The following is a 25,540-nucleotide window of genomic DNA, read 5'->3' as shown; positions in this document are numbered from 1 at the left end:
AAACACCGGTTTTAACGGTGACATGAAGCCCCTCCCCAGCCGACTTTAATACCACTAGCCGTGGGTCCAGCCATGTTGCCAAGAAAGACACCCATCGCCTTCCAAGTCGAGTAAAGTATAGCCGTGCAATGATGGGAAGCATATACTTTGTTCTCCACGAAAGGTCAGAGGGTGCATTTTTAAACCGAAGTCGCCCCGTGAGCCCAACGTAATATCCGCGTACCACAACATGGCCTTCCCCCTTAAGACAGTACACTCCATCCCTTGACGTGCTGCTGTGATAATAGTAATCGCCGAACGAGAGCCTATTTCTTTCATCAGTGCACTTGAAGGTGACAAATCCAAAAATGATCACTTTACCTTGAGGTGTTCCCAATACCATTCCATTGTTGCTTGCAAATAACCTTGTATCCATCCGATCCAGTATGTGCTGCTGCTGTTTCGTTGTAAGGCTCATTAATTAAGTGGTCCTGCATTGTAGATCCAACACCATACATACCATTGAACCAACGTACAGCGTTCTTGCTTTGAGATCAATCTCTTGTTACTGTCCACAGGTACCATCATCCAACAAGTCGATCTACCATGAACACAATGTGAGATACCAAGGAAAACCAATCTAAACGCGTTTTCTTGCCAACATACCCAAAAGAGGCAGTGTAAAGAAGTGTTGTTGTGGACAACTTGGGAATGACTACACGCGACGCCTCCATTAGATCTTGTAAACGAGAGAACAGCAATCTACACACGAGCTTCAGCGCCACAATGTCAAACTTGAGCAGTAAAAGCGCTGCAGCGATTGGCCGTACCTGTTGTACGGGAATGGAAGTTTGAAACATGGGTAGATTGCGCGCGTGCTTGTTGTAGTTGAAAGAGTCGCCATTGACCACCGGTTCACCCATCTAGGTCTTGCATTAAAGAGCATGACAGGAGTAAATGCGCTGTAGGTCGTCAATGGGGGTGTGTCTCACCTTGAATGTGTAAAATGGGAGTGGAGAAAGGTGGGATGGACTCTTTTTGGTGCCTCTCGCCGTCCTTGATACAGCCACCCACCCCCCGCAGCTCCTCTTATGAATATGCATACATGTATACCTCGATCAGTATGGATCAACTACTAGTCCCTCGTTATGTATCTCTGGCAAAAGTGACACCAGCCTTGGTATTATGCAGCCAACAAACTCCTGAACTTGGAACATCCAATGTGTAATCCTGCATCAAATGTAAACGTGTAAATACTCAAACATGGTATGCGTGTATATCATGGATAGCTTTCTCATCAATCGATAGCTTGTGTATGAAGAACTAACATTGCCCAAGATTATCATCACCATCCGTTTGTGCAACCTGTCAACAACATGTGTAACCTATTCATCTTCCCCGTCAGTCCGACTCCTCTTACACTGCATGACAACGTATATCCTAAACGAATTAATAGTTGGCGGGAGAATAAAAGCTACACTTTCTTAAAATACCACCATTAGGGAAATGTGTTATTGGGTCATCTGCTCTCATCCATGCAAAGTGGAGGACCACTAACAGTCAATGACAATCATCCACTGATCATTGGTGCTGGCTCTTCAAACGCAATGATAATTTATATCTAAGTTCTAGCGTATGTCTAACGCCAACGAGCTATTCAAATAACTGCAAAGGGTTCTATTGTATACAGCATATCCAATAAGTATAGCAATGATAAGCATAGAACTCAGACAGTTCAAGTACTACCCTTGTAATGGGAAAAAAGTGTCCTTTAGCATAAAGGATCATTGAAGTAGGCAGATGCGTAACTCATTAGAGTCGCTCGAAATTCACAGTAACTAAAATGGATTCAAGAAAACCTTCACTTAGACTCACTTAGACTCCGTACTCCAAGATGCTTGATCACTTTACCAGTTTGATCAACCATGACAACAATTTCCACGCCCACTCATATATAAACAAGGCTGTTTGCAACAACACTATCATACGTCCTTTCTTTCTACTTGCATTCACATCCTCATCAGTGGCCTTTAGTAAGTCTCAAGGATGGTCTTAATGCGATCCCCAAGATGAGGGTACTCATGCATTCATCTTTTTGGTTGCCATCTATAGCTCACATCATTGCATTACACTGTGTTCCTTGATGAATCCTTTATTTAGGGTAGGTATAACTACCACTCATGTATTAAAAGTATGCCTAAACTGATGGGTCTAAACTGATGGGAAAATCGAGACTCCTTTGTAGGTGACAAAAGTATATGCATGCATTCTCTAGTAGATTGTAATGGTAAGGAAAGACATCTTCTACGTTTTATTGGAAAGCTAATGTAGGAAACAGACCAGAAATTAATGCAGAGGAAAGGAAGTGCAGGACCAGTCGAGTTGAACGACCAGATGCTATTTTGAGTGACATTGAAAAGATGCAGTTTACAAAAAGCAGGATATTTGGAGAAGTGAAGCCTAATGGTGCTGATAGTCGTAGCATGGGTGTGGACTTTGTACGGATAGGTGTGTTCGGCAAGGATGCAATTGATCAGCATAAGCTTAATAAGGTGATATTGTTTCAAGCGATTGGTAAGTCATAACAATACTTAAGCATCATCAAGGTAATGCAGAAAGACTTACTTAAGACATCACTTAGGTTGCAAAATCACATTTTATGTTGAAGCCTTGTATGATAAGGTGTCTATTTGTTAGCAGAGCTTTGCCAAATCACCCTGCCTACCTCTCTTCAAAGAAATGCCCACTTTTCTGAATGACCTTGGTAAACTTTTGGATATTTATCGCACCGTGGAATCTACAACGCCGGCCCTTGATGAAGAAGGATGGGAGAAGAATGCCAGGGAGACCCTTAACACACCAAGATTCCGACAAGCCTTGGAGAAGCATTCAAGAAAAAACAGACTTTGCTTAGTTCACCTGTAAATAGTTTATCAATTTAGTAACATCACTTAGCTATACCTGAAATCCGCGCCGAGTATCGTATCACGTTCAACAACTTAATACACAGATCAAACATTCAATAATCCCAATGACATGATTGACACTCACGCATTATGATGAAGGCTCTGCAACGTGTATGATGTGTAGAACAGATATGCCCAATCACCTTATTCTGTACTGGGGATTTTTGGTAATGACCCGCGCCGGTGCGCAATCATCAGAAATTGATTGGCTAGAGGATTGATCCTTATCTACTGATAAGCGCCCTATTCCACCTCTTGCTTCTGTAAGAACATGCCAACACCTGGTTCGTCACGATTGGAGTACGAGTTTCTTGACAAGATCGGTGATGGTGCTTTTGGACAAGTGTATCGTGCCAAACATAAACGCTCATGCCAAGTTGTAAGTGACTTTACGGCTTTGTCCCAAGTAACTGAAGGCAAAGGAATTTCTAATGTGCTGCTGTTGTTGTTGTCGTTGCTAGGTTGCCGTCAAGACAGTGAAACATCGATCAACTGATGGCGTGGAAGAAGTGACCGACTACAGCTTACGAGAATACAAAACGCTTCGCTTGTTGACCCGACATCCGAATATTGTTCAGCTTCACCAAAGCTTCATTGCTTCCACTGATGAACTTCACTTGGTGATGGAGTACATTGACGGTGGCAACTTGTATCAGTATATCCAGCATCGACGGCACATACGTATACCATTAGAGCACTGTGAAATACGGCGCCTCTTGTAAGTCTGACATACATATTAGGGCTAGTTTGTCATACCAACCATCTCTTTCTACAGCCGACAGATCATGCAAGCTTTAGCGCATATACACAGTGAAAACATCTTCCATCGCGACCTCAAGCCAGAGAATATCCTGATCACCAAGACCTCGGATGAATATCCTATCATAAAACTAGCCGACTTTGGATTAGCAAGACGAATTGATAGCCGAGAACCATATACCGAGTATGTGAGTACACGGTGGTAAGTATTCATTGCGTTGGACATGTGTATAAAGGATGATCATTTATATAATTCAATATTACAAAGGTATCGGGCACCTGAGGTACTATTGCGATCACAGCATTATTCGGCTCCCGTGGATCTTTGGGCAGCAGGCAGCATCTTTGCAGAGCTTATGCTATTGTCTCCTCTTTTCCCTGGCAAGAGTCAAATCGATCAAATCCACTGTATTTGCAACATCTTGGGGAGTCCTGGTACAAGGCCTTTTGTAAGAAAAGCAAACGTGCGACCGGAGCGATCGAGCCCAGGCTTTGCGAGGAAATCCGTATCTACGTCAACAATAAGGCCACCACCTCCTTTAGTTTCAGAGAATCAATGGCGTGAAGGTGTAAGGCTTGCGCAGCGTATCGGATTCATTTTCCCCAATGTAACTATTGTATGGTGTGTGATATGGGATCTTTTGGACTTACGTTCTTCACTTAGATTGCACCGAAGCCATTGCATACAGTAATACCTTCTGCGTCGCCGTCTATGGTGGATTTACTTTCCAAACTCCTATATTATGATCCTGGTCGCCGCTTGCAAGCATCCGAGACACTTGAACATCCATTTTTTCAGGAGGATAAGCGACCACGGATATACGAACAAGTAGAGCGTGACCCACTGAAACGAGCGCGGGTGGATATCAATGCTATTGATCTGCTGAATATTCCAAGAATCCCACTCGAGCTCTGTCCTGATGGCGAAGAAATATACACACCACGACGTTCGGATTCTGGTTTCCATTTGGATGCGGTGGTGCATTATGATAAGCAATTATCCGGTTGGCCTACACAAGGCGAGGTAGCAGTGGATCAAATTCACAAACCAGATGAAGGGTAAATAGCCGCATCATGGGAGAGCTTTATGCATCAATTTCTATTTGACTCAATGATCTTTTGCTTTAGAGATTATACCCGTTTAAATGGTTGGCATTGGCTAAAAGTATTATAGTTGAAAGCCTTCTTTGTCCTCTCCCCTCCCTTCATGCAAGACTCATTCTTTGTTATTAAAGGAAACAAGTCAAATGTAAATAGTTACGATTTGCGCTGTTCTTCTTAGCAAAAACTAATAAACTAAGCTCTTGTGCAGGATCATCTCTTTTTTTTCCGTATTGATTATGTGGAGCCATCCCACGGAGATTTCGCATCCAATACACATGTTGTTTTGGCAAAAGCATGTTCGGTATAATGAGGGCTTGCTACGCAATGCGGAAAAGGAATTAGCCATACTGCATAATGAACATGAAGAAACGCAAAACCTTCTACATCAGATGTGTGCACAGCATATATGGGTTACAGCCGAAGAACATCATTTGATATTGGAAGGTTGCGATACGATAATCCAGCAGCTCGAAAAGACACGAGATCATGTTCGTTTGCTCAAGGTTAAGATCGACGAACAAGTGTGTAATATTCGACAACAAGCTGTGTGCAGCCTAAATTCCGGAAATCAGCTTTCGAATGCACAGGCGCAGTTAGCTTTCCGGCCAACCGGGTTATTCATCTTACATAAGAATACGTCGATTAGCTGGCGAGTTTTTCTTAAACATGTCTTAAGTCTCAGGTCATATCAAAAAAGTAGAAACGAGATATACCGATAAGTATGCCAAGATCTTTTATTTGTGTAATAAAGGTGATTCTATCAAGTAGCTACTTGATTCATGCAAGCGATGGGATAGCAGTACATGTAGTATGACAATCAAAGAGTAAGCACACAAACGGCGGCGGGGAATCAAGTGAATTTCCTTGAATTCAAGGCGTGAACAACGCCGATCGCCTTCTTCACTTTTACTTGACAATGGCCGACCCACGCAGTCAACTCCTTGGCGTACTTCATGAAGCGACATCCCAAGATCTTGCAAGGATTCGACAGGCCGAACAGCTACTGAAACAATGGGAAAATGAACCGCATTTCTTCGCTACTCTTCAGGTACATTGGCCTGTCACCTCATTCAACATGTTATAGAACCTTATACATACATTGAACAGAGTATATTCCACGATCCGGCTGTGGCTCACGACGTGCGATTCCTTGCTGGCATTTATCTTAAAAATGGCATCAACCGTTTTTGGAGAAAGACGGCAAAGAAGTAAGCAGTTCGATTCATGGTCTTGTGCAAGCGCGATATTGACAGTAGTTTATAGTCCTATCAATGCGGAGGAAAAAGCAATCATTCGGCAGAGGCTGCTATGTTTTTTCTCGGAGCCTAGCAAGAAGGTAATGGATGACAATCTTGGATATGACATGGGATATTGATTTGGTAAAAGTAGCTCACTGCTCAAAACGCGGTCATTGTCGCTCGTATCGCAAGGATGGATTATCCTCTGGAATGGTAAGGGGGGAATTGTATTGGTTATGGCTGGTCATGTAACTGACTTATTGACGCTACACAGGGCTGATTTGATGCCTACATTGATTCAAGTGATTGAAGATCCCGGAGCAAACAGCGAAGCACATCTACGCTTGATCCATGATCGCACCTTTGAGATGCTCTATGAAGTACTTTATGAACTCAGCACACGACTCTTGTCTTCCGGCCGCAGGCAATTCGCAGAAGTAGCACCCCGAATATTTCAGACAGTGGCAGCGACCTATGATAATTATACAAGCAACACCATTTCAGAGCTCATAAAGGGTGCAATGGCAAATCTGGAATTGGAGCTCAATATCGTGTCAATGTGCGTGAAATGCTTGCGGATTCTATTGGTTAGCGGTATTCATGATGTGCATAAATTTGATGAGACCAAGGTACTACTTTTGCTATTCGCTTACGAGTTGGTGTCTAACATAGCCTCCTTAGATGTTCATTACCATGAGCAAAGAGCGCCTAGAGAACTACATGAAGATCTGTAAGTCTGTTGACGATTACTACTGCCGTGCCTGCTGTACTTACCACCACTCCATAAAGACCCGCAACTTGGTTCTGCAACAAATCCAAAGACCCACGAATTGATACATTCAGTCATCGAAGAGCATGGAGCACTATACTTGGCACTACAAAAAGCACATCCGGTTTCGTGTGTTCTTTGTCCTGCATGGCCTGACATTTTGGGTTATTACTGGGAGCATATTGTGCAAGAAGGCAAGCGTTTAATTGATCAATATCAATCAGGTAAATGCTACAAGAGAAATGGAAACTAGTTCTTGACTTAACATGGCCAAAGAAACAACCACACGGGATCCTGGTTTCGAGCAGTTACTCTTGCAAGGAATGTTACTTATCAAAGATACCATCAAAATGGCAGCATCTACCACTGAGAGCACATGTAAGGAGCATTACATCAAACAAACAACCGCTTACTAACATATATCAAAGCGTCAGACATACTCTCTGTGACGGACGAAGAGAAAGCGCTTGAAGGCGAAGCACGTGGTATCCTGCAAACTCGATTGATTACTTCCGAATTTGTCGCTCGATGTGCCGAAGTCCTCGTTTCACAATATATGCTCTTGACGCCAAGTGATATGGAGAATTGGGAAGACGATCCTGAAGGCTTTGTGAATGCGATGGATTCAGAAAATTGGGAATTCGAACTTAGAGTAAGTTGATTATGCTAGCGTTGGATCTTTTCCTAACATGAAATGATGCTCTTTAGCCTTGTGCTGAAATGACCTTTATGGATCTTTTTACACATCACCGCGATCAATTGTGTCCTATTATTCTAAATCTGATTGGCAGTGTCACAGGTAAAGATTGGGAGCTGCAAATTGCTTGTTGAGCTAACAGTGATGATTAGATGTATCGAATTATCGCGAATTTCTATTCAAGGATGCGGTTTATGCCACACTTGGACTTAGCGTGCAATCCATCTATGGCCGATTTGACTTTGAAGCATTTCTTACCAACCGGCTGCTACCGGAGATATCAAACAAGGATCCTAGGTAAGGATTGGTAATATGTCATGAGTAACGTGTTAACTAAGGCTATCCAAGTATGAAAGTTCTTCATCGCAGAATCGCATGGTTGCTTGGAAAATGGGTTAATGAAGGCATCAGCGCTGATTCCCGAGTGCTTGTGTACCAGGGTCTCGTGGAACTCTTGTCAAGAGAGGATATGGTTGTACGCTTAACCGCTGCTCACAGCTTGCGGCTAGCAGTGGACGACTGGGACTTTGAAATTGGCATCTTCCTACCATACTTGGAGTCATCCATGGATTTATTCTTGAAGCTACTGAATCAAGTTGAGGAGACCGACACAATTATGAAGCTCATATCGGATTTGAATGCCATTACGGATCGAACGGGAGCTCATGTAAGTGATCACGTGATTTATTCTGCTACAAGGTTTCTAATTTTTTTTCGGATAGATGATGCCCTACATACCAAAGATGTTGGATTTGCTCGCACCTTACTGGTCACGAGCACAAGAAGAGCCTTTATTTCAATCAGCATTGGTTGTCACTTTCACAAAGATCACTGGGGTAAGGAGCAAATCTGTTGTATCGGAAACGTCTGCTAACGGAATTTGCTTGTAGATTCTCCAAGAACAATCCACTCATGTACATTCTCTGTTTTTACCAATCGTTCAAAGCTGTGTCGATCGCAATAATGTATGCATAAGAAGCTCTACTTTCATGGTTCCTAAACTCACGTGATATCCATTACATATTAGAAAGCGCATGTCTACCTACTTGAGGATGCTTTGGATTTATGGTGGACGCTACTGCAAACAACCCCGACACGCACACCTGAGATTTCTATGCTTATTCCCGTGGCTATAAGTCTGATGGATTATGATACCGAGTGTCTCCCTAAAGTGCTGAAAATCTTGGAGAGTCATCTTTTATTGGATGGTGCAACGATGATCCAGGTAATGTCTCATATTATCCAACCGGATTGAAATCATCAAGGACATGATATTCATAGTATCCGCTTATTCTTAGCAATATGGCGTGCAACTATTCTCGAATCTAGCAGTTTATGTTGGATGTGCAAAATCAGGAGTAGCATCTCATATTGCTCACGCTGGAGAAACCGCATTACTCTCGTACGAACCAGCAACATATCGTGAAACCTTGGCGCATTCAGGATTTCTTGTAAATATCATCGACGTGCTCTTAAAGGAGGAGGTAAGAATAAATCAGCGATTTAGCATCTCACTTTTAACACTAGTTTTATTACAGCTCTATGCCCACAAAATCATGTCATACATGACCGTGATTGCAAGGCTTGCTATTTGCGATGCTCAATTCCTTCTCGACTTTCTCCATATGACTGGTCAACAACATGGGATGGCTGGTGATACGTTCTGTGGCGAGGTGCTTGACAAATGGATGGACAAATTTGACAACATTGGACACCCACAAACGCGAAAGTTACATTGCATTGGTTTAACCAGCTTGCTTTCGACACGTAATCTCACGGTTCTCGCGAAGCTACCCAACATTATGGCCATATGGATTGACGTTCTTGCAGAAGCGAATGATTCAGAGGAAGAGTAAGGGTTGATGAGACAAAAAACAGTCGTCCTTGTCATACTCATTTGCCGTATTAGTGCCTTCTTGTATGGTGAACCTGATTTAGCAAGCGACATAGCCGAACTTGACGAGTCAGCCGAGAAAAACCGAAAATTGATGGTAGGTCCGGGACTTTTTGTTAGGAGATGGTCTAATAGAACGATTTCTTTTAGTTTCGTAAGCAGGATCCGAGCTACGCACTAGACTTGAAAAAGATGGTGATGCAGACATTGGAAGTGTGCGACGCAAATGCATCAGCTCATGAGGGATTTGATAAATCAGAAATCGATCAGACGCTACTCGATCAGCTTAATAAGCTTCTAGCTTAGCATTAAAATGGCGATCATAATAGAACATGTGTAATGTGTAATCATTATTGTGCAATGTATGTATTGGGTAAAGGTACTTTGAGCATATGGACTTGGGGGAGTAAAAGAAAAAAAGCGAAATTATGATAGTAATGCTTCAGCAAGCTCCTCTTCTGTGGCATTGACATTAAGTGTACGGTGGCCATCGGACTTTTTAGGCTGTTTGTGCTCTTCTTGTTGTAGCTGCTGCTGTTGTTGTTGTTGCTGTTGTTGTTGGGATTGGGGTGAGATATGCTTAAGCGATAGTACGTCTGTTGGGATAGCTTCATCATCATCACTAAGCTGCTCATCCTCAGCCTCAAAGTCACTAAGATCGGTATCCTCCTCAAACGTCATGAAAAAGCCATCTGGCTTCCGGCTTGCTTGTTCGAGACTAAGCCTTTGCACCAGCTCATCATCAACAGCTCGAGTTTGATCTTCAGCAGGTACACGATTATTATTCTTGCGGGCAATCTCACATAGATAATCATCGACCACCCATGGAAAGCTAAGGAATTTGCCTTCTACAGACGTGTCTCTTACTTGCTCTTCAGGATGATAGGTAACGTAATACCAAGCAGCCGCTTTTGCTTCCAAATCCGAAATTTGATCTTTGCCAATGGTCTTATCGTTCCCAACCAAAAAGTCGTATTCGAATCTTCTCCTCCATGTGGCTTTCATGGTTGCAACAGCCGTCATTGTCTGCTTTTGGATCTCGTGATTACTTTTACGGTTGCCCTTTTTCAACCACTTGACAACATAGCCTGACATGAGCTCTGCCTCGGTTTGCACACCATATTGATTCATCAACGCAAAGACATCTTGATTATAATCCCTCTTCAGCTCACGTGCCTCGGCAATGTATCGCTCCATTCCTGGTACTCGTAAGCGAGGATCATATGCGGTGACCTCCGTGAGTTGAGTTTTGTATTCCTTGTAATCAGCTTTGTCGATTGCACGGAATATCCTGCCAAGCACCTTTTGGGACTCATACATATCCTTGTCTTTTTTTTGCATAAAATCAGGGAAAACGCGCACTCGTAGATCATTCTCAAATTTGGCGGGTTTACCGCTCTTGGGGAAATCTGAATCATCATGTTAGTAAAGCCATTGTTTACATATCCATCCATCACTTACCAACAGCCAATGAATGTAGTTGTGCAAGGCGTAAGCATGCACCATCTAACGCCCCTTTAGCTGACCTATCCGCCGTTGCCAAGTGAGCGTTTGCGATTTGACCAAGGTTGTCATTGTTGATATAGTTCACAAAGAACTTTTGAATGTGAGAAATCTTGACTTCATCCACTCGGAGTGGTTCGTCGGCTTTGTATTCCATTGGGTCATAATTTTTGACCTTTGGTATAAGATCCTGATCCCAAAATATCCTATACAGGGAATACTTGTTATCATGATGTTGCATTCTATGATGGCAAAGTACTTACGTGTAATCATCTCCATCTAAGTCTCCCCCTGAACACATGCTGGGGATGTCTCGATATCCTTGTGCGGGAAAAACCAGTACATCACAAAGATGCCGAAGCTGAGGAACATCTACAGCCTTAAGCACGCGAATGTCTCCTGGGTGGAAACAAGGGTTGCGGAACACGACCGTTTCGCCTGTAATGATACGTCGTTTTGGAGCATTTGAAGTCATGTCGGCCTCTGATATCTGACAAAATACCTCGCCTTCTTTTAAGGTATTTGTTTCATCCATCACGCCAAGCAAAAAGGCACCCTTGGGAATCATGATCTTGGCCTTTTTCTTGAGATCCTTCAACATGCTAATACGAAACACGTTGATCATATTGACAATATATGGATCACGCTTCTCGAGGAACCCTGCTTGGATAATCCGGGCCATAGTGCGAGCTGTGCCAAATTCGTCGATATTCCGCATTAATGTGCGAATAGCTTCGGTGGGATTGCTCAGCATACGATTCATGCCATTGATGATTTTTTGCATCTTGTCCATAAAGACTTGGTCAGGTACTCCAAGCGTGGATAAGATCGTAATGGCCTGGCGGTTAAGATAACCCGCAATCAATGTCGATGTCCGAATCACCTCGAGTGTGTAATGATCCGATTGAAACTTTATCTGACTCGGACGCAGCTGAATTTTACGGCCTTTCAGAAAATTGGATACTGTCAAAACGCCCTTGGCTCCTCCAAAACGGAATTGAAATGCACTTGGCACCGTCTTGAGATCCATTTTGAGAGCTACTTCATGCGCCAAAGCAGGTGAAATCTTGCCAACGCCATCTGAGAACGTGTAGCCATTATGAATAACATCATCCACCGTTTCAACTTCGTCTCTTTCAAGGCATGTAATCGGTCGTGTAGAGGAGAAGCACTAACAATGGGACGTTAGATATCTTTAACATAGAAAAGAAAAACATACTAATTACCTGACCCATTCGAACGGCATGCTTTGCAACGATTTTTTCTTGGGAGAACGTGCCCATCCATTGACGGATTTGATTTGTGCCGAGCTCCGAGGTAGGCGTGAAAAACCAGCAAGCATGATCACGTAATTGCGCACTTGAGAATGCTAAAAAGTCGTAACGCCGAGTACCAATCTGAATCCCATTCTTGAGCACTTTGAATATTCGATCATAGATTGCATCATTCCCCAGCTTTGTATGACTAGCACTGATGCGGCCATCACAATCATCAATGAATTGCACACGAACAAAACGATCGGCGTATTTTGAAAAGTGACGCACGACACGATTGGTGGTCTCTGTTTGCGGCGCATGCAGGTACATGGTTGTTGGAGTCACGGTGATCTTTCGTATGCGTGCACAATGAGGAGGGATTTGTCGTTGGTGGCTGACTTTAACACCTCTCTGATTGAATATTTCCTCGATTGCTTGTAGCGGCGACCATATACGTTTCTTGCTCAACACAAGAATTTCAAAGACACCGATGACTACTGAAGGATCAAGCTCTCGTATAGTGTTGTAAAAATTCTCATCCAGGTTGTACTCGCAAAGTTGATGTGAGAGAATGAGCGATTCGAGCATGTAGAGCACGTCAAAGTTGTTCTTCAAGATTGCTGTCCTATCGACATGTGTAATGATTTTGCCGTATTTGGATGCATTGACCACTTCAAGGATGGGACGCTTCAAACGGGTATCACGTGGCACAAGATTATATTCAGCCGCCTCACGTAGCATTTGTTCAAATTGCTGCATAGCTCGTGGACCAGGCTTAAACATGAGACGATATGTGGTCCAAACGCCAAGTCTTGCTTTTCCAGGCTCAGTCAATGGCATGACGGGTTTACGCTTTGTGGGTTCTGGAGAAGACCTTGAGCTGCCTGCATCCTTGTGAAGTGGAATATCAACAATCCTTTCCCATTGACCACCAACGACCACGCTTGTTGTTGTCTCTTGTACAGCATTCGCATTTTGTCGCCAATATCTCGCAGGGAATTTGAGCTCAATCGTCAAAAAAGTTGTATTGTTGTCACGTTCAATGAGCATATCGCCGGTAGCCATATCTTTGAACGAAAACTCGAGACGATATTTTTCTTGATGCTGGTTGAAATAGATATGGACTTGCCGTCGGTCATAATTGATCACCATTGCCACCTCATTGTCAGTGCTCCACTCTTCAATAAAGGTTGTGGGTCCACCCATGACACCAAGGGATAAAGCTTTGGCAGATGCACGTGTACGGTGACTTCTTCGTCCATCACGAAAGAGCGAGTCAGTGTTTTGCACATCCTTGATGGTCTCAATTTTCACCGATCGTCTGTCAATAACCACTTGATTCGATAAAAACTCGAGGGTAAGAGGACGATGTCTACAAAAGTCATCAGGAATTGGTACATGATTTTGATTGATGAATAAGATATAAGAAATACGTACTTGTATAGAACAATAGCGGTTCCATCTGGCATCTCGTTTTCATCCAAGTTGAGTTCCACTCTTTCCACTTGTCCCCAGCGTGAAAATACATCACGGATACTGGCAGCAACTGTATTTGTCCGCAGCCCAAGCACTTTGAAGCATCGTATATCGGATGCTTGTCGGCTCCCTCCGAGGCGTGGCGAGTTGGTTACTGCGACCCAGGTTAAAACATGTAAAAGAGATATTGACCTTATATATACTATACCTCGATTTGAGCGCGCCATTATATAAACGTGAATAAACGGGGCAATTTACCACCAATGGTTCAATGACGTAGATGACGGTAGATTTCAAGAAGGTGCAATCAGGATGAAATGTTGGTAAATAGACTCGAGCCACTTTCTCGAAAGGGATACCCGATTCAAAAGATTGGAATAGCCACGTATTTGATCGCCGAAATGACTTCCTCCTGACCTCCTATGATGAATTTTGTTTTGGAAGGAAGAAACAATTATTACATGCTCTGTTTCCTTGCTAGTGTTATAGGGAAGTTACGATCCTCAATGGATGGAATGCGACAACCTCTCTTGTATCGTTTAGTAGATCATTGAAGCATGGTGTCACAGCCATGTATCATTTTTGAATGCGAATGCCTATGGCGTATTAATGAAAGACAATGAATTTAATGAGCGAATCGTTGTTGTTGTTTGCTGTCATATAAGGCCATGCATATGATGATGAGGACAATCAAAGTTTGTAACCATTTTTAGATGAGGGACGACGAAAGCTTGCAACATAGGCGACTTTTACTGGCCAATGAAAGCAAATGACATGTCATAAAAAAGTCTCAATCAAAGTACGCATTTGGTTGATAGTCATAATGACACTTTACTAGTACAATACAACAAATCTATACTACTGATCATGCTCTGATATATATTTTCTAATCCAAGTTGAACTTATCTTGAGATCGACCATATCCTGACCAGCTATAGACACCTTGTCCGATGAAATGACATCAATGAGCCGTAGTTCTAAGGGTGGAAAGTCCCGTTTCGATCGTTCAGTATTCACTGCATCCCCTCCTTTTTCTGTTTCTTTCGAACACACGAGCGCTTGGATGGTAGAATCGGTGATGGTTGGGCCAAATGGGTCCGTTATGGGCACAATATCAAATAAAAGTCCATGTCGAATGGTATCGAGAAAAGCTCGTACGTTGTTGATGCGTTGGTCAATGGATTCGATTTGGTCATGGAACTTTTTTGATTGGAGCATGACATCGTCTAATTGAATCATCCAATGTGAGTATGTATGTCAAACATAGAGTCATCCAAGCTCACCTGTTACACCAACCACCACGCTCTTGTTGGCAAGCAAAGCTGTCATTGTAAGCAAGATCTTGTGGCCTGCATGTAAATGATCAAAAGTTCCGCCTACTGCCACACGGTCGAATGCGTCGAGTTTCTCCATAGCGTCTTGAGTACTTTGCTGGATGGCTTGATCAATGCCTCCTGGTAAGGTCACAACTTCCATGGCTTGAAGATCACGCTTCTGTCTTTCTGTATTCAACTTTTGCACCTCGTTGAGATCTATTCTCTGAATGAGTACATACATATTATTCTCTCAATTATTGATGTATCATGTACCTTGGGTGGTGGTGGCGAATACCATTTTCAAATCAGGTCTCAATCCTACGCTGTATCCTGCCCATGATTCAAATACAACCGTGAAATCAAAGAGCGGCTTTTCCATGGCATATGAAGCCTGCAGTTGAGTGACATAGAGTGAGCAAAGCAGTGCTTGAAACTGGCCCCAATTTGCGTCGACATTGGAAATGGCTTGTTCGAAACGGATGAGCATAATCAGCTTGTCGCATTGCGACTCAATGCATTGCTTGACGGCCTCGGATATTAGAGCCTGTTGAGGAGTGTCCTGGATAGGTGCTAGAGACGATAGCTGAAGAAGAAATAAAGCTGACATAGAGAGATAAGGGCACCAAGACAAGCGGGGTGGAAAAGGCAAGCCGAGTGTGTGTGGGGGGGGGGTTGAGGGGATGGAACTTTGTATCCAATCTTATCAAACCATCGCATTTTTTTTATTCTTCATTCTCGACCAAAGTTTTGATCAAAATAAGATGTCACTGGACGCAATTCGAGACGATTATTGAAGAGTACTACCTCTCCCATAACACCGGCGCATGCAATGCTGTTATTAAGCGGGAATGGTTCAAGGCATATGTCGGATGAGAGCTATAATACAATTTCGTATCAAGATCGCCGTATGTACACTCTGTTCCTGATGAGTGACTTACCTCTTCAGTGATCATCAGCTTTTCCCAAGGACGATCAAGTTCGATGTTGAGGATCTCACCAGGGCTATACACATGGATATGGCTACCAAGGATCTGCTCAAGTTCTTTTTTGACTTCCATGGATTCCAGGGCGCCGGGGATGATAATGTGCTGTGGCGGAATTGCTTGATTATGCGTTATAATAGACGAAGCCATATCCAATAGACTCATTCGTGGATCATAAATGATTGTTTCCATAGGCATGGCAATATCTGATAGCGCGGGGGTATCTTTTTCTATCATCTGATGTTGGTATTCCAATTACGCTCATTAGCAGTAGTATGCACTTACCAGTAATCACACACAGGGTATTGCTATTCTTTGAACCGTTTCTCAAAAGCGAAGCAACAGGCCCTCGTGCAAGGCATGTGTAGTCACCAGCAAACATGATACATGGTTCTTCAAGGTCGTATTTTACATTTGGCGTGGATGCAACTGATTTGATAGCCTTCAGCACCCCTGACTTGACCAACTTTGCGTATCCCAAAGGAGCCACCGCTTCATACAGATTAACATGATGATCAGGTGTCATCCTGCAAGAATGTGTATAAGAAATCATTCCGCGTCATATAAATGTACAACTTACCATTCACCACAAATGTTGGCATATTCAAGGCTCATCTTCGATACAGGACTTAATACATAGATATGAGGAAAACCAGCATCCGTGCTAGCTTCTAAGCCCATTGCTGAAAAGTATATCCGTAAATCCTCCAAAATGTCAAACAAAGCACGCGTTGTTGATATAGGAAATAAGAGATTTTGCCTTGTATGAAGCGCCGACCCTATATAAAAGTCATTAATGGATGAACGAACCAACGAAATTTCCTACTACTTTACCTGCTCTCGCCTTAATTCTTTCACGTATATGTAGTAAGTCCACCCTATCGCCTGGTATCTCACTCCGGGTGTCGCTGACAAGAATCACGTTTGCATTGTTGAAAGCTGAAGGATCAAAAGGCTGTGGATGTCGATCTGGAACAGTGCTTGAAGTTGATAATAAGGCGATTTTGCGTTCACTAGCTTCAAGGACCCAATTTGCTGCACCCAATGCATAGCCCGAACTGTGTGCTGTGAATTTGAGAGCTGAGAAAAGTGACTAATTGTGAATGAGCATTAAGATACAGAGCCAAAAGAAAAGCAAATGAGCCTACATACAATCTCTTGCAAATACCCAACCGATTGCACCTTGTCAAGACATGCGCGGACATTATTCATTGTGTACAAGAAGCGCCATCCTTCTGCAACAAGGCCAGTAGGCATGCCTCCAATTGACGAGCCTGGCTGAGTATACGTGCCCGATGTTCCATGATAAGCGATCAATTCCTCCATCCGCTGTCTACACGACGCATAAAATGAATACTTTGATATCAACGATGGCATATACACAATCACAAACACAGACCTTGCAAACTCTATACTCGGTGCTGTTGCATAAATCCTTCCCTTGTAACCAAGATATTCAGTCAAGAACGGTAGACCAAGCATCATGTCGCTGTTGGCAATAATAACGACATCGATGTTGCTGATATCCACAAGATCCAGGTTGGCTGTTCTGAACACGCTGATACTTTCAGCTTGGGATTGTGCTGCCGTGTATTCCATATCAAGCAATCGTTTACTATGAGCACTGGTGAATGTCGACAGGATCGATCCTAGCACAGGTGCTTGTCGCGAGGAGGAGGATTGCGAGAGCGAAGGTGGACGCGAGGATCCCCGTAATTCTTCAAGTAGCCGACTTTCCAATGGACAATTGAAGAGAATGGTGTTCTGGTGTGTTCGAAGGAGGAAGGTCTTTGAGGAGCCATTAGGGAAATCAAGGCACTGAATCTTCATGCCGTCGATGAGTTGGTGTAGCTGTTGAACCCGCTTCCTTCCTATTTCACCAGCTGACAACAACTTGGGATTTCTCGGGTGCGGCTATTTACCACTCACTGAGATGGTGCGCATAGTAGTAGATTATAGACTCCATTGATAACAATGCTTGATAAAGTGCATCATGTTTACTATTACACTTGAGGACTTGATATCCTATCTCATTTATATATTCCAACTTGTGCTCCATTCAATGCCATCCTATTGTAAAGGAGAATTGCCTCATCACCATCAATGCTGGGGTTGATAACCATGAACGCGTAAAAGAATTCAAACTCCCGCAAGTCTTTTCTTTCTTGTTGCAAGGCTAGGTACTACTACTACTACTACTACAACTTGCTCCTGGAAGCTCACAGTCAACAAAGAGATTCACCTATTCCATACAGCTAGTCAATGTTGTTCAGATCGGTTATACGACAAGGTGTACAAAAGCGATGCTATTCCGCTTCCTCGGTGAATGGAGGAGGATCCGCTTATTATCGATACGGCACCCCCATCGTCAAGTGCACCGTAGTGGCATCGGCCACAGCATTAGCTTGGCAACTACTTTGGCAACATTTAGAATACCAAGAATATCGTGAGGAGGCTGAAGATCAGATCACACAACTGGAAAACAGGATTAAGAGCCTTGAACAGAGCAAAGAAAAATAAACATGAAGGTGCCTTGCCATAGCAACCGCCATTTGTAGAGCATTTTAAAAAGTCCAAAGTGATAGCGATGATGATGATGATGGGTGATAATGGTGGTGGCTCTCTTTTCGGGTAGCTCTATGATATCTTTATGGAATCATGATTGATCAAACATCGATAAACAATAAACGTTATAGGGTTCACTATAGCCTGTGGTAGTGGTTTTTCAAACGGAGCAAATACAGTTAGTAACGCGAGCACACCAATTCCGCGGAACAAGCGTTTCTTCCACCTACTTTTCTCCTATATACACAGTTGCTTATACTTAATGAGGCTTGTTGTTCGACAAGATTACGAAGAAGTATCTTCTTGGATAGGTACGGAAGAGACGTCCATTATGAAATGACAGGCACTCATGGAGTGGTATTCGTTAGCACACTACATCAAGGAACGAATCAAGCAGTTTCAACCTACCAAGGAAAGACCTTTTGTACTCGGCCTTCCAACAGGGTCTTCACCGATTGGATGCTATCGACGCTTAGCCGACTTTTGCAAGACTGGGGAATTGTCATTCAAAAATGTGGTTACCTTCAATATGGATGAATACGTGGGTATTCCGCGGTAAGGATCATGCGTCAATGGGTTATTAGTTCCCTCCGACTTGGGTTCCCATAGTGATAGAGAAATGCTCACACACACGCACACACACATTTATTTTGCATAAATGGATAACAGCGACCATCCTGAATCCTATTATTCCTTCATGTGGACCCATCTATTCCAACATATCGACATTCTACCAGAAAATATCCACGTGCTCGATGGCAATGCAGCAGATTTGGATGAGGAATGCCGACGTTATGAGGCTTCTATCCTAGCTCATGGTGGTATCGAATTGTTTCTTGGTGGTATAGGACCCGATGGTCATATTGCATTCAACGAACCTGGATCATCTCTTACTTCTCGCACCCGTGTCAAGACCTTAGCTTATGAAACAATCATCGCCAATGCAAGGTTTTTCGATGGTGACATTACTAAAGTTCCGAAATTGGCATTGACTGTGGGTGTAGCGTATGTATCGGCTATTCGTTCCCCTATGAAACAATAGACCACTCACATGATGACCCATTAGGACTATCATGGATGCCCGTGAAGTATGTATTATCATTACAGGTGCCCATAAGAGGTAAGAGATTGAAGTTTTCTTTTCCAAAGTGTACCCCTTTTTCTTACTCGTCATGTTGTTGTGTAGTATTGCTCTAGCAAAATGTGTTGAAGAAGGCGTCAACCATATGTGGACTGTATCAGCTATTCAAATGCACCCAAAAGGACTTATCGTCTGTGATGAAGATGCAACATTGGAATTACATGTTAAGGTACGTGAGTGATATGAATTTATCGATTGGGCTGAAGATCTGGAGGGGGGATTTAACTCTAAAGAATGGCAGACGGTCAAATATTTCAAATCGATTGAGCATGTGCATCAGTCATTGATCGGCAAGGAAAATTTGGGTCTCCAGGGAGAACTTTTATCAAATGCAGGTCAACATTCAGCTGGAGCAGTAGTACGAGGACGTGAACAAGTCAAACAACTTTTGAGTGATGAAGAATCCGATACAAACGACGTACGTTCTGATGATGGTCAGAGTGCCGATTCAGTAGCAAGCCCTACCAAAAGGAGGCGTACAACGGCAGATAGCTTACTTCCCCCAGCATCATCATTAACATCTGAAAGCATCTCTTCTTCAACAACAAAGCCTTGATCCAATACCCACTTTATGTCATTGTGTAAAAACGCTACAAATAAAGTCGCAATCCCTCCTCTCTCTCGCTCACACACACACACACACACACACACACCATCTATATCAAAGTCACCTGATTACAGTCCAATCTTATATCAGTAGATCTTGAAATGATCGGCGGAGATGTTGCTTTCTTATGACAAATGTTCGTTCCCACTATACGATACAAGCGAGTCAATGAACCAGAGAATGGCAATGAATCGAGCGTCAATCAGCAACCTATAGAGCAAGAGAAGCCAACCAGCACTCAACCTTTATCAAGAGAAACAAAGCAGGAACAGCCACCACAGCCAGCAAAACAAGAGCCGGTCTCAGCCACGGTGTCCACTGATGAAAAGAGTGATGATGTTGATGATGCCAAAAACGAACCAACAATTGAAGTGGATCCATCTGACAACGAACGGATATTATTGACTTTGAGTGATGGGCGTAAATACACAGCTGATCGATATTGTCCACATGCAGGAGCAGATTTAAGCTACTTGGGCGAGATAGCTGAAGACGAGTATCCTCCAGAGATTGGGCCTGTGCTGATGTGCACTTTACATTATTGGGAATTTGCATTAGAGAAAGGGGGTCGTTCAGGAGGTGGGATTTCTACTCTCAACATTTGCCCTGTACCATCTGAATCTTGTCCTGTCAAAGAAAATAAAGCATTGCAATGGTAAAACCTCCTTTTTATTGTATTACATGAAATCTTCCTCAGCTGCATTGATATCTTCCACTTCATGTTCTCGCCAATTGCTATGCATTTTGTTTTCATCAAACATGTCTTGAATCTCCTTTTCAGCCTTTCTCTTTTCTTCAGCCAACTTTCGTGCTTCTTCTTTCTACATGATCCATATGAATAAATTGCCTAATACTTATCTTTCTCCAATCTACAAACCATTACTAATTCATCTTGACGCGCTTTTTTACGATCAATCTTTTCTCGCTGGATCTTTTCATGCATCAAATCCACTTCACGCACTTGCTTGGTCTTATTTAACCGGTTGACAATCTCGTTGATTCGCTTCTCTACATGCACGCGTCGCACCTTCTTATGGTTGTAAAAGGTGACCTGACCAGTTTCCATGCCGGGTGTCTTTTTCAAATTGTCCCATGGAGTATATATCACGGTGATGTTGTTCCTCTTGTTGCCTTCGATACTGTTGGCCTTTACTAGCTGTGCACAGTCTTCAACAACAGCGGCTGGAATGTCATCCCAAGTTTGACCCGGCTCCAATCGAACATAAACGTGCGCACTAGATAATTTGTCCACGTGAAACTATAAACGAGTGTAAAAAAACTCGGTACCTTATTATGATACAACCCTATGCTTGAGCCTTACCCTATTCAGAGAGAGAGACAGAGACAGAGAAGAAATCGTTGGTTTGACGTTTCCATGGATACGCCTTCCCAAAAAAAGGGGCTTACCAGACATCTTCAGGAAACCCATACTTGATAAGGTCCTCATCTAGATATACCGTTAACACCAGAAAAAAGATAGAGCCTTTTGAATAGCCTACTTTCAAACTTGTCCTTGCCCATATAAATTGTAACAGGAGGATCCACCACTAGAAAGCAACATGGCATGAGAAATGCTTCCAAATGGTTTAGATTGGCTGCTAGTTTACCTTTGCTTTCGAAGTACAACACCATGCTGATTGAGACCTTTTGGGCAGAAAAAGAGCAACCTGGTACCCAACCATTTGTCAGTCGGGAAAACATCACTTGCAATTGATCACGTGATAATCTCAAACACGACGTCTACTGTACCACAATGTTGTTCATGCAACCTGAAAAATGACATGTCTCTGGTATACTAGTAATCAATAAAGCTTCTCTTGGTAAATGATCGTGACAATTGTATTTGGGAAGTAGATTAGCGTATGCATTCAAGGACATGCCATCATGTTGGTTACTTGCATAATAATGGTATTTCAATCCCAAGCACCATCCTTTTTCTAGTGTGCTCGACATCCTTAACAAATAAAAAGCTCTGCTTTCCATATACATACCAATCACAAAGATGGGAATTGACAAGAATATCACTCGTACTATCACAATCAAACATGGTGGTATGGCTAAGAGAGCATAGAGACCATCAAACACGAGCCACATGCACTTCAAAACTCCATCACATCCACAGCAAGAGAATGGTACTTTGTAATACAATGATCTTTTTTTTTCAAACAAAGACATGATGGGTTGATTGTAAAAGACGAGCTAAGGTAGGTTTCATGTAGCGTTGAAGAAGAGTGACTTGTTTCTGAGTGTTCGCTGATATCCCCCTCCTTTTGTCATGCGGGCTGAATAGTATAGCTTTTTTTATATAATGCCTCCCAAGATATCCAATACCGAGATTCTCACAGCCGGTGCGAAAGCCTATGCTAAAAAGAGGAGAAAAAAGGAAAAGGTTGTCGAATCGATAGAGTTCGATCCTGCATCGCGAAAGTATGTTGTCTGTTATCCGGCATGGGGTCCAATGCTGATTGTGGATCTTAGAGACTTTTTGACGGGATTTCGGAAACGGAAGCAAGAGCGAAAAAGAAAAGCAAAGGAGAAATATGATGAAAGGTTACGACAAGAAAAAATCAAAGATAGAGCAATTTTACGAGCTGAACGAAGGAGGGAGGTCGAGGAGAAAATGGCGGCTCTTCAGGCCATGATCAAAGGTTTGTTAACATTGCACTTAGTAAAGACCGATTCAGTGACACATCATCCTACTTAGGAGAACATCCCAGTGAGGATGAGGAGGAAATAACACTCTTTGGAAAAGACGACGATACACCAGATGCCTCGGAAGAAAAGCAAAAGGAATCGAACGTAACAGAATTCAAGTCCAACACAGCATTAACAACGGTTACTGTGATCGAAGAGATGGATGATTGGGGAAAAGACATTTAATCTACTAGAGTGACAAGGACATTCGCATAATAAATTTGATTGCTTCGTTTACGGATAATGCAAGTGCCTTTTATTGTATGTCATAATGAAAGAGGGTCATTGTACGAAAGAAGAGTATATACAGCACGTGATACAATGGTGAAGCGTTTTCCAAATCCTCGAGTTTCCTTTACGTAACATGTCATGCATACTTCCTGGTGCTAGGCAATAGGGTGGTATCATGGTGATGGGCTCGTACATCAAAATCTATTTCTGACAGCAAAGTAGATACTTGGTCCTTCTTTTCATCCCGCCAACAAAGATAACAGCCACTGTGGCACGAGCCGTTGACACTCGGCAGCATTCTTTTTACATGAACACGAGCCACTTGTATACATCGCACCATTGCGCCTTCTCTCCCAATGGAACCTACATTGCAGTTGCCACGAACGACCGTCTTGTGATTCGCACCAATGGCATTGAACCAGCAGTCCTTCATGTGTTTCAGTGCACGTATCCCGCCCAATACCTTGCTTGGTCACCGAATTCAACATGTATTTGCACCGCCAACTTTGATAAAGCTATTGTTGAAGCGTGGTCGCTGGATGATACGCATTGGCGTGGTCAAATCATGGAGCCTGGAATACGTCGCGTTTGGTGGAGCCCTGACTCGTCTAGCATCCTTTGTAGCTCAGATCAAAATGTAAGAGCATTGTTGGATTGATTCGTATCCATGGATGAAGAGGCTAATCCATTCGAGAAAAGATGCGTTTATCAGTGTGGCTGTTGCTGGATCAACAAGTCCGTTACATCAAACATCCAAAATTCCATGACAAGGGGTGCGAGTCTAGTCCTGATGGTAGATACATTGCCATCGCTGAACTTGGTCAAGGAAAGGATTACATTGGCATATACACATCTTCTGGTGCTACTTTACTTCATCATTTTGCGACAAATACTCATGATCTTGCTGGTCTATGCTGGACCCCGGATGGAAAATATTTGGTGGTGTGGGATCACTCATTATACGTAAGCCATATTGACTTGTTTGCGAGAGATCACAGCATTGATGATTCTATCCTAGTATAATCTTCTCGTCTATCGGCCTGATGGAGGTTACGAGGCTTCATATCAAGCTTGCGAAGATGGATTAGGGATAAAAAGCATTACATGTAGTCCTGATTCACGCATATTGGCTATCGGTGGTTACGATCGAAAGGTATGATGCTGCAATCTTGGGATGCTATACACATTGACATGAAGTATCTAGATACGCCTGCTACGCACCTCCGATTGGAAAATTGTTGGAACACTCTCTCATGAAACGTCATTGCTTCAAGCGGATACTGAGGTGAGTCTAGTGGAGGCGATGGATAATACGCCATACTAATCAGGTTATCAGGCCTTCGTATACCAAGCTGATTCTTCATCAAGGCGTACAGATAATAATCCAAGCTGTAAGATGTCATGAAAAGCCCCAAGATGTACAAGGTATTAATCATGCTTTGACGGTAGTTTACCCACTATCACGGCGACCGCTTGATATACCCGTAGTGCGTCCAGATTACAATACAGCCAACCCCAAAGTAGGTGTGAGTGTTTGCCAGTTCAGTTCTGATGGCCATTACTTGTGTACATTTGACGGTAAGTTGCTTGAGCTAGGATGTATATACGACGCACGAGTGACGCAAAAATGGTTTGTATAGATAGCATGCCAACAGCGCTATGGTTATGGGATGTTCTTCATATGTCCTGCCGCTTGGTTGTGATACATCAACAAGTTATTCGGCAAATCACCTGGAATCCTCAAGACCCGGATACGTTGGCTACAAGCTGTGGCGGTAATCATGTCCTGTTGATCAAGAGACAGCCTCCTCATTCGAAAAATCTCTCGATTAAAGCATGTAAGTACAAAAGAACCCAACCCTCGTTTTTATCAGCAATCGCTTATACCATTCTTTCCATGCAGCCAATTTTGACGTTCGCAAATTAATATGGAGCCAAAACGGAAAATCATTGCTAATAGCAAGCAAGACCATGTTTTGTTTGGCGACCGTACCTGATTGATGAATAAACCATTCTTCTCCTATAAAACGATTTGCCAGCCCTTGATCCATACTTAATAGTATCATCTCATCAGCGATAATCCTCCCCTTCTATATCCCAATTATAAACGTAATGATTCTCATCCATGCGTGCAAGCTATCAATAACGACCCAAACAACATCTCCATTATACATGTGCTTCAAGGGGTTCACCGCAAACAGCTTTCTATTCATCCAAATGCCTAGCTAATATATGCTGTATTCGCTTGACAACGTCCCATGATTGCTTGGTGATGGTAAACAACAGCTGTGGAATGGAATGGAATGATGCTTGTAGATAGTCAATGGAAGCAGCCATCCGAGTGTGGTAACACGCTTGTTCG

At 43.0% G+C, this 25,540-nt stretch overlaps 11 protein-coding genes across 11 annotated transcripts; 7 read left to right on the top strand and 4 right to left on the bottom strand.

The window, feature by feature from the left end:
- Positions 1-3,216: 3,216 nt before the first annotated feature.
- Positions 3,217-4,878, top strand: O0I10_004315 (uncharacterized protein; the record flags this gene model as incomplete). Its single annotated transcript, XM_058484374.1, has 6 exons — positions 3,217-3,324; positions 3,407-3,663; positions 3,721-3,906; positions 3,973-4,312; positions 4,369-4,763; positions 4,833-4,878. 6 exons carry the CDS (start codon positions 3,217-3,219, stop codon positions 4,876-4,878), a joined length of 1,332 nt encoding a protein of 443 aa, XP_058344999.1.
- Positions 4,879-5,724: 846 nt separating this feature from the next.
- On the top strand, positions 5,725-9,712 carry O0I10_004314 (uncharacterized protein; the record flags this gene model as incomplete). The annotated part of the gene is made up of 19 exons (XM_058484373.1): positions 5,725-5,856; positions 5,916-6,016; positions 6,072-6,144; positions 6,198-6,259; positions 6,321-6,675; positions 6,728-6,776; positions 6,836-7,039; positions 7,092-7,193; positions 7,244-7,467; positions 7,524-7,614; positions 7,665-7,809; positions 7,861-8,179; positions 8,235-8,348; positions 8,403-8,477; positions 8,540-8,737; positions 8,811-8,996; positions 9,051-9,364; positions 9,422-9,503; positions 9,557-9,712. The coding sequence occupies 19 exons, from the start codon at positions 5,725-5,727 to the stop codon at positions 9,710-9,712; spliced, it is 2,982 nt and encodes a 993-aa protein (XP_058344998.1).
- Positions 9,713-9,832: 120 nt separating this feature from the next.
- O0I10_004313 (uncharacterized protein) lies at positions 9,833-13,868 on the bottom strand (the record flags this gene model as incomplete). The annotated part of the gene is made up of 6 exons (XM_058484372.1): positions 9,833-10,815; positions 10,868-11,115; positions 11,173-12,080; positions 12,136-13,537; positions 13,603-13,795; positions 13,850-13,868. The coding sequence occupies 6 exons, from the start codon at positions 13,866-13,868 to the stop codon at positions 9,833-9,835; spliced, it is 3,753 nt and encodes a 1,250-aa protein (XP_058344997.1).
- A 631-nt stretch (positions 13,869-14,499) lies between these two features.
- O0I10_004312 (uncharacterized protein) lies at positions 14,500-15,564 on the bottom strand (the record flags this gene model as incomplete). The annotated part of the gene is made up of 3 exons (XM_058484371.1): positions 14,500-14,867; positions 14,925-15,173; positions 15,231-15,564. The coding sequence occupies 3 exons, from the start codon at positions 15,562-15,564 to the stop codon at positions 14,500-14,502; spliced, it is 951 nt and encodes a 316-aa protein (XP_058344996.1).
- Positions 15,565-15,686: 122 nt separating this feature from the next.
- On the bottom strand, positions 15,687-17,770 carry O0I10_004311 (uncharacterized protein; the record flags this gene model as incomplete). The annotated part of the gene is made up of 7 exons (XM_058484370.1): positions 15,687-15,833; positions 15,896-16,170; positions 16,226-16,467; positions 16,521-16,719; positions 16,775-17,033; positions 17,093-17,273; positions 17,340-17,770. 7 exons carry the CDS (start codon positions 17,768-17,770, stop codon positions 15,687-15,689), a joined length of 1,734 nt encoding a protein of 577 aa, XP_058344995.1.
- Positions 17,771-18,202: 432 nt separating this feature from the next.
- Positions 18,203-18,460, top strand: O0I10_004310 (uncharacterized protein; the record flags this gene model as incomplete). The annotated part of the gene is made up of 1 exon (XM_058484369.1): positions 18,203-18,460. One exon carries the CDS (start codon positions 18,203-18,205, stop codon positions 18,458-18,460), a length of 258 nt encoding a protein of 85 aa, XP_058344994.1.
- A 307-nt stretch (positions 18,461-18,767) lies between these two features.
- On the top strand, positions 18,768-20,202 carry O0I10_004309 (glucosamine-6-phosphate deaminase; the record flags this gene model as incomplete). The annotated part of the gene is made up of 6 exons (XM_058484368.1): positions 18,768-18,816; positions 18,874-19,060; positions 19,175-19,510; positions 19,572-19,625; positions 19,692-19,815; positions 19,888-20,202. 6 exons carry the CDS (start codon positions 18,768-18,770, stop codon positions 20,200-20,202), a joined length of 1,065 nt encoding a protein of 354 aa, XP_058344993.1.
- A 185-nt stretch (positions 20,203-20,387) lies between these two features.
- Positions 20,388-20,912, top strand: O0I10_004308 (uncharacterized protein; the record flags this gene model as incomplete). The annotated part of the gene is made up of 1 exon (XM_058484367.1): positions 20,388-20,912. The coding sequence occupies one exon, from the start codon at positions 20,388-20,390 to the stop codon at positions 20,910-20,912; it is 525 nt and encodes a 174-aa protein (XP_058344992.1).
- Positions 20,913-20,930: 18 nt separating this feature from the next.
- Positions 20,931-21,885, bottom strand: O0I10_004307 (uncharacterized protein; the record flags this gene model as incomplete). Its single annotated transcript, XM_058484366.1, has 5 exons — positions 20,931-21,074; positions 21,131-21,488; positions 21,661-21,700; positions 21,753-21,800; positions 21,861-21,885. The coding sequence occupies 5 exons, from the start codon at positions 21,883-21,885 to the stop codon at positions 20,931-20,933; spliced, it is 615 nt and encodes a 204-aa protein (XP_058344991.1).
- Positions 21,886-22,561: 676 nt separating this feature from the next.
- Positions 22,562-23,133, top strand: O0I10_004306 (uncharacterized protein; the record flags this gene model as incomplete). The annotated part of the gene is made up of 3 exons (XM_058484365.1): positions 22,562-22,680; positions 22,732-22,901; positions 22,958-23,133. 3 exons carry the CDS (start codon positions 22,562-22,564, stop codon positions 23,131-23,133), a joined length of 465 nt encoding a protein of 154 aa, XP_058344990.1.
- Positions 23,134-23,485: 352 nt separating this feature from the next.
- Positions 23,486-25,179, top strand: O0I10_004305 (uncharacterized protein; the record flags this gene model as incomplete). The annotated part of the gene is made up of 8 exons (XM_058484364.1): positions 23,486-23,815; positions 23,878-24,141; positions 24,197-24,331; positions 24,383-24,463; positions 24,515-24,569; positions 24,628-24,756; positions 24,819-25,016; positions 25,082-25,179. The coding sequence occupies 8 exons, from the start codon at positions 23,486-23,488 to the stop codon at positions 25,177-25,179; spliced, it is 1,290 nt and encodes a 429-aa protein (XP_058344989.1).
- Positions 25,180-25,540: the final 361 nt, after the last annotated feature.

This window comes from Lichtheimia ornata, assembly GCF_029851405.1.
Source record: "Lichtheimia ornata isolate CBS 291.66 chromosome Unknown scaffold00015, whole genome shotgun sequence".
Taxonomy (NCBI): domain Eukaryota; kingdom Fungi; phylum Mucoromycota; class Mucoromycetes; order Mucorales; family Lichtheimiaceae; genus Lichtheimia; species Lichtheimia ornata.
The sequence above is the reverse complement of the archived record's forward strand: the minus strand, read 5'-3'. Positions and strand labels throughout refer to the sequence as shown.